The following is an 11,775-nucleotide window of genomic DNA, read 5'->3' on the forward strand; positions in this document are numbered from 1 at the left end:
GCTGGTGGGAACCTCTAGATCCTGACCCAGACCCCTACACCTGGACTACAGGACCAACTAAAACTGGGAACTGTTTGAGAGCTCCACCAGCCTGTGGAGCACATTCAGGTAGCCAGGCTAGAACCAGAGCACCCCTGGAAGGGAGCTTAAACACCCAAGCCAGGAACAGTACCCATGGGTCACAGCAACCAACAGTGGAAGAAACTTGAGCTGTGTACTACACGCTGCATAACCCAAGTGGGATACACAGCAGCACAGGTCCAACTGGTGTGCCCCAGGCCAGGGAGCAGTAGCCAGGACCAGGCCTGGGGATCAGGTGCCTGCAAAACACAACCAACTCCTCCTGATTGAAGTCAGAAGTTGAACATATGCCTCAGCTGAGGGGGGAGGAAACAGGGAACTTCACCCTCTGGAATCACGCTTGTGACAGCAAAAGACCTGGGTATCCAGAGCAAAAGAACCAGAAGCCATAACCCCATCAGAAGCGATCAGGCCAGGAATTAGACAACACAGGCTGCCAGCACCTGATTAAGGTGATGAGTGGTAGAGTGCTTGCCCTGAGTGCATGAGGACCTGGATCTGATTCCTCAACACCACATATTCAGAAAGGGCCAGATGTGGTACTGTGGCTAAAATGGTAGGGCACTAGCCTTGATCTGTAGAGCTGAGGGACAGCACCCAGGCCGAGTTCAGACCCCACAACTGACTAAAAAAATAAAAGAAAAAAAACCCAAAAACACAAAAACAAAGAACAAAACAAAACAAAACAAAACAAACATACATCAGGAGCCCATAGCAGACTCCAGCAACTGGGAGAGTATATCCAGCATACCCGATCTCGCCAAGAGCACCTGTAGGATTAAACAGGAGCAGTCTAGGCCACTCAGTGGGACCCATCAGCTGCACTGGACATTGGTCAAAATGAACTAAGCACCTCAATGGCAGTGGTGGGAGGGAGGGAACAAGTGGGAAAGAGGGAACAGCTGATGCTATGCAAAACAAAAGAAATGTACATATCACCCGATGTGGAAGAAATAACTGTATTGCAAAGCTCATAGAACACATAAATGTTATAGACCACGATAGACAATTTGCCCCATGAAAGTTAGAATGTGTTTGTGACTTTCACTAAGCATTACTATCCCACAATACTGTTAAATTTGGGAAATTATGTAATCACTTAATCACAATAAAGAATTTGAAAAAAAAAGCCACATTCTTGCCAGGTGCCAGTATAATCCTAGCTACTCAGGAGATTGAGATCTGAGGATTGTAGTTCAAAGCCAACCCAGGCAGAAAGCCGGTGAGACTCTAATCTCCAATAAAACTACTCAGAAGACCAGAAGTAGTGCTAGTGGTAGTTCAAGTGGTAGAGTGCTCCCCTTGAGCTGAACAGCTGAGGACGGCACCCAGGCCCAGAGTGAAGCCCACAACCACCACCACCAACAAAAATCCACATTTGGAGGGTTCCATGTAGGTGCCAAGTACTGAATGGACAAATCCACAGAGCAAAAAGAAAACATAAGGGGAGCAGAGTCTCCGTGACTGCCTTGGGGGACAGGGCATCTGTGGCAGCATCAGGGCAGGGGGTGGGTTTGGGAGGTGGCCTTGGTCTGGATTTCATCATTGTGATGGTTGCACACCATTACAAATGTAGGAAAAACCAAATCACTGTATATGTTAAAGTAGTTAGTGATGAATTAATGTTACATGAATTGATTTCCAATATAAAAAAGATATAGATGTACATGGAAAATGACCCAGAGATTGTAAATTTGACCCGAGACTGTCGAAGGTCCAAGGTGTCATTCAGTGCTTGTGATCTGTTGAGCCAGGTCTAAACGAATTGCCAAAAGTGAAACAAAACAGAACCGACCACAAATATTTTGCCCCTAAGAAGCACCTGATAAATTCCCCACAATATAAAGAGGAATAACTTAGCCATATATATATAATACATATATACATATAAGCTCAAGCAGAACACTCTACCAATTGATCCACAGCCCAACTACAAGTTTTCTGGTGGTTCATTAGAGATAAGATCCTCAGAGACTTTTATGGCCCGCTTGCTTTGAACCACGATCCTCAGATCTCAGCCTCCTGAGTAGCTAGGATTAGAGGCATGAGCCACCAGCAGCCAGCTCTAGCTATATTGAAGAGTTAATCTCATCAATACACACACACACACACACACACACACACACACACACACACACACACACACGTGCAAACATGTGCACACACAGTTGGACACAAGACTGCTCACTGCCGATTTCCATTGATAAAATGGAACCAGAACCAAGAAGGTCCATTGGCCAGGGATATCCACAGACCCAGGTGGACACCTGAGCAGGGTGATCCTGGAGCCCAAGGCCTGGCTGTGACCTCCCAGGTGTTGGGAGGATGAGCCAAAGCCCAGCAGAGCCTGGGAGGCCACTGGCCCCTTCTCTGAAGGGGACTGCACATCAGGGGACAGAACCCTGTGCTCACCCCAGTGTTTGTAGGGTACTGGAGACTTGCATGGCGCCCCACATCTCTCTCTCTAGGGTCACATGGGTGATGCGCACTGCTGTTGGGGAGGTGAAGGCTGCAAGGGCATCTCCCAGGAGCCCATCTCCTGGGGGCTGGGGCATCTGCTGGGCCTTTGAATGTGGGGAGCTGGGCCTCCACAGACAACTCTGGGGCAAGGAGGGATGGTGACAGGCCTGTGTCTGGCTTTGGGGCCTGCCTGGGGTGGGAGAGGAGAGGAAGGGCACTCCCCTGGGCTCTGGGTCACTAAGAAAGCAGAAATTAAAGCCAATGTCGGGGGCTTTCTTGGTGGGGCCCTTAGGTGGAGAGGGAAAACTCCTGGTGGTAAGGGGTAGAGGTGCTTAAATGGACTTGTAGAGTAAATGTATATGAGGAATCTTTCTGCTTTTTTTTCTTGGTATAGGAATAGTACCAAGGCTGGGAAGGTAGCTCAATGGTAGTGTGGCTGCCTTGCATGCATGAAGCCCTGGGTTCAACTCCTCAACACCATATGAGCAAAACAAAAGCCAGACGGCGCTGTGGCTCAAGTGCTAGAGAGCTAGCTGTCAAACAAACAAACTAACTAAAAGAATAGCTCTAATATTGGAGAAGTTATACTGAGAATTTTTTTTCTAATATTCAACCTTAACTAGATATCTTTTTTTGTAGGGGTGGTCCGGTCGGGGGGCCTGAACTCTGGGCCTGGGCAATGTGCCTCAGCTCTTCAGCTCAAGGCTAGCGCTCTACCACTTGAGCCAGAGCGCTACTTCTGGCTTTTTTTCTTTTTGCTTATGTGGTGCTGGGGAATTGAACTCAGGACCTCAGGCATGCAAGGCAAGCGCTCTACCACTGAGCCACCTTCCCAGTCCCTGATATCTTCTTCTTATTTCTTTTCTTCTTCCCCTTCCTCCTCCCTCCTCCTGCTCCTTCTCTTACTATTCCTCCTCCTCTTTCTTTTTTCTTCTTCTTGTATTTTGTCAATTGTGTCACTTGAACTCTGGGCCTGGGTGCTATTCCTGAGGTCTTCAGCTCGATGTGAGTGCTCTACCACTAAGCAACAGCTCCACCTCTGTTTTCTGTTGATTAATTGGAGATAAATGTCTTTCCTGCCTGGGCTGGCTTTGAACAGGGATCCTCAGATCTCAGTGTCCTGAGTAGGTAGGATGACAGGTGTGAGCCACAGGTGCAAGCGTATTCTTCTGTATTTTGCTCTGGTCCTACAGTGTGGACACCAGCCTTGATGCTTTTTCATTGAAATCTGAGGATTGACCCCCCAGCCTCAATTCCAGCTAATTGAAGATTAGATTCTAATGAACTTTGCAGCCCTGGCTGGCTTTGAACGGCAGTGCTCAGATCTTAGCCTCCTGAGTATCTAGGATTACAAGAGTGAGCCACTGGTACCTGGCTTGTAATTCTGTTTTCCTATGTATACTGGATTCTGGTGGCCAACTGTAGTCTCCAGCTAATTCATTTCTCTCTCTCTCTCTCTCTCTCTCTCTCTCTCTCTCTCTCTCTCTCTCTGTGTGTGTGTGTGTGTGTGTGTGTGTGTGTGTGTGTGTGTGTGTGAATTTATGAGTGTGTGCCTGTACTGGGATTTGAACTCAGAGCCTGACACTCTCCCTTCTGCTCAAGGCTGTTGCTCTACCACTTGAGCCACAGCTCTACTTCCAGCCTTTTGGTATTTAAAGGGACATAAGAGTCTCAGGAACTTTCCTGCACAGGTTGGCTTGGAACCCTGATCCTCCAATCTCAGCCTCCTGAGTAGCTAGGATTACAAACATGAGCCACAGGCACCCGGCTCATCCTAAAGAATGTGTAAATGTTACTAAAGAGACTTTGCAGTTGGTGCTCTGAGCCTCTTTATTACCTCCTTCTGGCTCCCTTGCTGAGGTCCAGATCTACAGCCTAGGGGACCCTCTGTGGAAATGGATTTCTGCGTAATTCTCCTCAGGGTCACTGGGCTTCGGGGTCTCCAGAGGCCGGGAGAATTTGAGTGCAGCATAATGGAGTTCTTCTGGGCAGCTCTCGGGGTCTGGGCCTTGTGTGGGTGATGTGGGCTCGGGGCAGCTGAGGGTGGCCTTCTGGTTCTTCCTTGGTTCTGGGGAACCAGCCCCTGGAGAAGCGGTCCTGGGAGGGCTGCTTGGCTTGTCCTTTTTCTGTATCCAAGGAAACAATAACCTCCTTTCATTCATTCTGTCAGTCATTCATTCATTCCCCTACCAGAGTTGGGCATTGAGCAGGTGCCTGGTTCAACTTAGGCACTGAAGGCACAGCAGGGAGAAAAACCCAGTCCCTCACTCAGTCTGCTTTCCAGTTCCACCTCAAGGAAAAAAGTGTACAGGGTAAGTGGGTTTGTGGCCAACAGAGCTGGCCAGGGTGGGCGTGACTTGGGGTGGGCTTGGCCACTGTGGACCTTTCATTTCCTAGGCAGGAGCTCTACCAGTTTGGCCTCACTCCCAGCTCCTTTTGCTTTCATTGCTGTTCCAGCAAACTCTGGTCTTTATACTCAGGCAAGCCTTGAACCATCATTCTCTCAATCTTAGCCTGCCAAGGAGCCAGGATGACAGACATGAGCCACTGTGCCTCGCTTGGTTTTATGATTTTGGTTGTGGGCAGAGAGCAGTACATCCTGTTTCTTGTCTCCCCACTTCCAGCCTCCTTCCCTGCACCCTATAATGGAGAACGGAAGAAAACCCAAGGAGTCACTATCGCCTCCTGGAATCAAGAGGCACACGCTCTGGAAGCATGCCACTAGTCTCTTGGGAGTCAGGGACACCCCACACAAAGTTTCTAAAATGAGTGGAACAGAGAGGCACACAGTTATAATCCCTGCATTCAGAAGACTGAGGGGCAGGAGGATAGCCAATTTGAAGCCATCCTAGACGACATAGCAAAACCCTGTGCCAGACAAAGTAGGACATGGGGCTTGATTTAGACTCCAGAGTGAATCAGCAGCCTGGTGGGCCGCACACTCACCGGGGTCCGGGCCTTAGGGTTGACGATGCTGTTATCAAGGACGGTGCTGTGCGGGGAGACCTGGGTTCTGCATGTCTCTGTATGAGGCTGTGATTTCCTCAGCCTCTTCACACTGTGGGAATAAACCCATTCTGGAAGCACTGATGCCCTTTCCCCTTCCCAGGCTCCTGACCCCATGACTCCTGACCTCTGCCTCCTTGACCTCCCCCAACTCACATGAGCGCGATGAGGAAGAGAAAAAGGAGAGTTGTGGCACCGATGCCCAGGCCCGCCCCCTTGGAGAATGCTGCAGAGATGGAGCCTTCATCTGTGTGGGAGAGCCAGGTCAGGTTATCCGGCAGGCATGGGGCTGCCATCCCTCCACTGTGTCTGAGCCTCATTCTGATCCAGGCCTTCCATTACTCCCCTGTTCTTCCTCCCCAGTCTGCCACACACCAGGGACTCTGCTGACCAGGGACTCTGCCAACTGTTCCCTCCAGAGGGCAGCAGACAGCACTGTCCTCCACTCACAGTGCACAGAGAGGCTCAGGGAGATGTGCAGGGCACCCAGTGGGTTCTGTGCCCGGCAGGTGAATTCTCCTTCATGTTCTGCCTCGACCACGGGCAGCTCCAGGACCCCAGCCTCTGCAAGCAAGGGGGGGCTCAGCGTCTTTGAACCCTGGGCCCAGCTCAGCGTGGCTGCTGGGTGGCTGTGGGTGACACAGACCAGCCGCAGGCTTTGTCCCTGCAGGACATGGAGGGACGAGCCGTTCCTGTGTATTTCCAGCTCTAGGGGAGGGAGAGAGAGAAATATGGGGTGCCATCCCCACCAATAAAGGACTCATGGGGGAAGCCCGGCTTCCTGTGTCCCCTGTTACCTGTACTGTTTCCTTGAGAAGCGGTCACTGTCAGCACCTCTGGAGGGTCTGCAATGGAGACACAATGGCCAGGGCTCCCTCTGCCTGCCCCTCAAACACAAACCGAGGCCCTGGGCTTGCTGGGCCCTGGAAGCTGTGGGGCCCTGCCCTGGCTTCTCCCCTCTTCTTCCCTTCCCTTCCCCTCCCCTGCCCACTTTGGGTCCACTCACACTGAACAGAGAGGTTCAGGGCACGGTGCTGGGAGCCTAGTCTGTTCTCCGCATGGCAGGTGTAGCGCCCCGCATCCCTGACCTTCACCCCGGGAAGGACTAGCCCCAGGTTTCCAGGGTGCGTGGCATTTGACCTCAAGAGGACTCGGTTCCCCAGGACCCAGGTCAGCGTGGGGGGAGGCCGGCCAGCTGCAGTGCAGAGCAGCTGTAGAAACTGGCCTTTGCGGACGTCCATGCAGGTCGAGTTTCCTTGGGACACTAGGGAGAGACAAGAGAGCGTGAGACAGAGACAGAGACAGCAGAGAGAGACACACACAGACAGATGCACCGAGAGTAACAGAGTTAGGCAGTGAGCGAGAGGAAGAGATATACCCACAGACCCCAAAAGAGAGACAGAGAGTGAGGGCTGTAGAAGGAGTTGGTCCCCTCCACCTACCCTGGGCTTTCCACTTCTCCACGGCCAGGCCAGCCCTGCCTCTAGACCTCGCACCTTGGGCATTGTCACAGAAAATGGTGATCACCAGGTCTCTGGGGACGCCTGCAAGAAAGAAGTGGGCTCTCTTCAGGAAGGATATGCTGACTATCAACCAGTGCCCCCTTCTCTCAGGACCTTGTGGTTCCTGCCTTTCCTGGGACACCCAGATATACTTCTTCACACTTACAACAGGACACTTCATCTGGCCAGAACTAAAGCTGGGACTCACAGGCCACACTCAGCTGGACAGTGTTCTCCACAGTGTTGCCAGGTGTGAAGGTCGCTCGGCAGGTGAGCTGGGTGCCGTGGTCCCTCGGGCGTGGTGTGAGGCTGATTGCTGACAGGAAGGAGGTCTGGGGTCTGCTCTCAGTGGTGGAGAGGGCAGGCCCAGACCAGGAGATGGAAGGGGCCACACATTGCTGAGAGATACAGGGAACCATGCAGATGATGGTCACTGCCCGCCCAGGCTCCAGGGTCTCAGGAATGAAGATGTGTGGCTGAGTTCCGGCTGGGGGAGAGAAAGAGACCAGATGCTCATGATCAGGCCATCGTCGGGAGACCCTGCCTCCATCCCCAGCCTGGGAGCCTGGACCCCACACATCCCACCTGTCACTTCCAGCCGGAACATGTCCACCAGGAAATTAAATTTCAGCTTCTTTCCCTTCTCTAACCGGAAGAAGTAATTTCTCTTGTCGTCTTTCCGGGCATCTCTGATGAACAGGGTGCAGTCATTCCTGTGGGTGTCGCCCAGCAGCTGGAATCGACCCTGGGTCCAGGCTTGCACGCGTCGAGCTGGGTTGTTGGAAGCCACGGGTTCCCCAGTGGCTGTGTCAGTTCCTTGTGTGAACCAGTAGCCATGAGCTGGGGAGGAATCTGGACCTGCGTCCTGGCTGGGGTAGGAGAAGGAGCAGGGCACAAGGACACTCAGCCCTTCCTGCACCTTCACCCGGCTCTGCACATGCACCTTGTAGCCAGGTTTTTGAGCCTGGGACCCTGCAAGAGATAGATGGGCTCAGTACACATCCCAGCCCTGTTCCAGCCCAGCTGCCCACGGCTCTTGGCCACATACCGCCCAAGGACAGCAGCAGCAAGGAGAGGCACAGCTGTGTGTTCAGACGCTGCATCCTGAGCTGCTCTGAGGCAACAAGAGCAGGGACAGGAGGGAAGTGCAGGAGGCTGAGTTGTGGTGACACTCGTGACGCACACTGCTGCTAGGGAGGCCAAGGCTGGCAGGGGCCTCGCCCAGGGGCACATCTCCTGGGGGCTGGGGTGTCTACTGGACTTTTGTATGTGGGGAGCTGGGCCTCCGCAGACTCCTCTGGGGCAAGGAGGGGAGGCGCCAGGCCTGTGTCCAGCTTTGGGGCCTGAATGGGGCTGGGGGTAGGAAGGGTTTCTCCCCTGGGCCCTGGGCAGGGGACTCTATGGTGCAGAGGGAACTCCTCTGTGTGTGTGCTTAAATGGACTTTCAGACCTAAAAAACTGCTCAATCTTTCTATTTTTTGGAGGTGGGGGGTCCAGTTGTGGGGCCTGAAATCTGGGTCTGGGCGCTGTTCCTCAGCTCTTCAGCTCAAGGCTAGTGTTCTACCACTTAAGCCACAGCACCACTTCCAGTTTTTTTCTTTTTACTTATGTGGTGCTGGGGAATTGAACCAAGGGCCTCAGGCATGCAAGGCAAGCGCTCTACCACTGAGCCACCTTCCCAGCCCTCTTTCTATTTTTTCTTGGTATAAGAATAACTGCAACAGGAAGGGCTAGGAAGGTCGCTCAGTGGTAGAGTGCTTGCCTAGCATTAATGAAGCCCTGAGTTTGATTCCTCAGCACCACAAATACTGAAAAAGCCAGGAGTGGCACTGTGTCTCAAGTGGTAGAGTTCTAGCCTTAAGCAAAAGAAGCTCAGGGACAATGTCCAGGCCCTGAGTTCAAACCCCAGGACTGGCAAAAACAAAACAAAACAAAAAAACAAAAAACCCTGCAATATTGATTGGAGAACTTAGGCTGAGAAAAGTTTTTTTTTTTTTTTTTGTTATCTACAATTGAAACTTAACTAGACATATCTTCTGCTTTTTTCTTTTCTTCCTCCTTTTCCTGCATCTTCTTCTCCTTCTTCTTCTTCTTCCTCTTCTTTTTTATTCTTCTTCATTTTGTCCTCTTCCTACAGTTTGGACTCAGGGCCTAGACACCATCCTTAAGCTTTTCCATGGAAAGCTGATGTTCCTCCACTTGATCCACAGCCCTCCTTCTGGCTATTTGGAGATTAGCATCTTATGAACTTTCCTGCCAGGGCTGGCTTTAAACATCAATCCTCAGATATCAGCCTCCAGATAGTTGCGATTAGAAGGTATGAGCCACAGGTGCCCAGCTCTTTTATTATTATTTTGTTCTCCTGTAAATCAACAACCCTAGGCCTGTCTCTGGACCTGTCTTTACACTCTCTCCCTATTCCCACCCCCATAAGCCCCTGACCCTTAGTTCTCCAGACATTTCCCATCTTTGTCCTCTTTGGTCCTTCCACTTTGGGCAGGCCGTGGAATCATAGTACCATTCACTGCCCCGCCACCCACACTGATGGCTTAGAGAGGATCATGAGGACAACGGGCAGGGTGTGCAGAGGCTGGAATGAAGGCTCCACCCCAGTCCCTGTCTCTCCTGACCCTTTCTGGAAAGACTGTTAGTCCTGGGCACCCCACCTCCCAGGAAACCCAGAGGCAGACCCCGCAAGGCCAGCTGCTTTGATTAATGAAGAGTCCCAGAACTGGCAGGAATTCATTGCATGCTGGAAAAGGCCCTGGGACTTGCACACCCACACATGAATTGAGTATGTTACAGAGCATATACAGATACTTTTTTCTGTCCTTGTCATTATTCCCTAAACAATAAACCACAGCCATGAGTTACATAGAGTTTGTGTCAGGTATCAGTCATGAGAACTCAGACAGCAGAGTCACAAGTTCAAAGCCAGTCTGCCCCCTGGATGCAGGGTGTGGGTTATAACTTGAATTCCACCATTGGCCAAACCCCACTTCAGGGGATGGCTGGCTGCTTCAGCCATGTGAACACCAGGGGGCGCTTGGAGCTCAGGTTTCTGCTATAGGCTTGCCCCCCCCCCCCATGCAAAAGGGGAGCTTGCTGGGTGGAATGTGGGGTCCTCCCTGACCCTGCAGCTTGGGCAGAAGGCTCTGTAGGTAACTGCTGGCAATGTCAAACCATGCCTCAGATTGCACTTGTATGTGTCATGAGGTGGAGGTGGGGGTGTCCTAGGGTGCCATCTCAGTTTGAGGGTTCACGATTCTCATATATCTCCCTTTGTGCCAGTAAGTCATGCAATAAACATTCGTTTATTCATCTTTGTGTAAGTTATGTGGAAAGAGTCTGACTCCTTTTGTGTTCATGAAGATACCCTTTCTGTATATTTGTACTGGCCCTGGGGCTTGAACTCAGGATCTAGACGCTGTCCCTGAGTTTTTATTCTCAAGGTTGTAGTTCTACTACTTGAACCACAGCTCTGCATCCAAATTTTGGTGGTTAATTGGAGAGAAGAGCCTCATGGACTTTCCTGCCCAGGCTGGCTTCAAACTATGGTCCTCAGATCTCAGCCTCCTGAGTAGTTGGAATTATAGGAGTGAGCCACCGAGCTCCCAGCTAACTACCTCTTTTGGAGGAAACAGGAAGGGACTTCCACAGGGTTGGACTGTTTTACATGAAGGGAGCAGGGTCCAGTGCCTGGATAGCCATGCAAACACTTATTAGTTGTTTTTTGTTCCATGACAACTGTCCAACCAAGTGGCCTGCAATACTGCAGTTTTGGTTGAGTTTTGCATTTCCTCAACATTGAAAGTATTCTGTGCTCCAGGCTCTTATGGGTATTTGAGGGGTGATCACTGATGTGGCTGTGGTGCTGTGACCCATATCCATGGTCCATGACGCTGGCCTTTAATCGGGTGACCATTGAGAGCCACCTGGGGATCAGGCTCACACACGCCCCCAGCAGGGTGCAGGCTGGGCCTGGGGGTGGGCAGGATGAGGACAGGTGGTTGGGTAGAGGAAGGAGGCTCTGGGAGGAAAGTCCTGCAGGCAGAGGCCACAAGAGGCTTCCTGTGTACAACGTGGCACTCATCCCTTCTCTGTCCACATAAGAACATCAGGTGGTTCAGCTGTGGTGGTGGCAGGTGCTGGCTGGGTTTGGAAGCAGAAGCCAGTGTGGGCGAGAGGGCGGGGTGGAGGAGGGAGGCATGGACAAAGGTCTGTGACAAGGGAAGACACCAAGGGCAGGATGAAGGTAGGATTGGGAGAGGGAAAGAAAAGGGCCAGATGCTGGTGGCTTGTAAACCTAGCTACCCAAGAGGCTGAGATCTGAGGATCATGGTTCAAAGCTTCCTGGGGCAGGAAAGTTCCTGAAACTTCGTCATCCCTGGTGTGGGATAGCATCATGTCTTACACCTTACACCTGCCCTCACTTGGGCAGATACAACTCTCTGATGTGATGCATCTGCTACACGACTTATACGAAGGACGCTTATAGTTCCTGACACAGAGTCCCAATAACCCAATTAAAATGTGGGCCGTCCACCCAATAGGATCTTACTACATCTTCAAAATGGAATGGAACACTGGCAAATCCTGAAAGCAACAGCTTAAAAAGCCACATTCGCGACACGTGTCGCCCACAGAACGCCAGAGCAGAAGACCTGCAAGCTACTGGTGGTGATCCGGAGAGCACAAAAAGAGACAAACCCCAGTGCACAGAACC

General features: G+C 51.6%; 1 protein-coding gene across 2 annotated transcripts; it reads right to left on the minus strand.

The window, feature by feature from the left end:
• Nucleotides 1-4,332: 4,332 nt before the first annotated feature.
• On the minus strand, nt 4,333-8,180 carry LOC138812731 (sialic acid-binding Ig-like lectin 16). Of its 2 annotated transcripts, none has more exons than XM_070000852.1 (10): nt 8,098-8,180; nt 7,635-8,021; nt 7,258-7,536; nt 6,990-7,091; nt 6,554-6,811; nt 6,345-6,392; nt 5,998-6,111; nt 5,704-5,794; nt 5,488-5,599; nt 4,333-4,667 (listed from the first exon to the last, which is right to left on the minus strand). In XM_070000852.1, exons 1-10 carry the CDS (start codon nt 8,150-8,152, stop codon nt 4,410-4,412), a joined length of 1,704 nt encoding a protein of 567 aa, XP_069856953.1. In that variant the 5' UTR covers nt 8,153-8,180; the 3' UTR covers nt 4,333-4,409. The 2 variants fall into 2 exon arrangements, with proteins under 2 accessions (XP_069856953.1, XP_069856952.1); XM_070000851.1 differs by having other exon boundaries at nt 5,998-6,255.
• Between the last annotated feature and the right edge of the window lie 3,595 nt (nt 8,181-11,775).

The sequence above is a fragment of the Dipodomys merriami genome, unplaced genomic scaffold (assembly GCF_024711535.1).
Source record: "Dipodomys merriami isolate MVZ:Mamm:240054 unplaced genomic scaffold, mDipMer1.0.p SCAF_57, whole genome shotgun sequence".
In the NCBI taxonomy this organism is placed as follows: Eukaryota; Metazoa; Chordata; class Mammalia; order Rodentia; family Heteromyidae; genus Dipodomys; species Dipodomys merriami.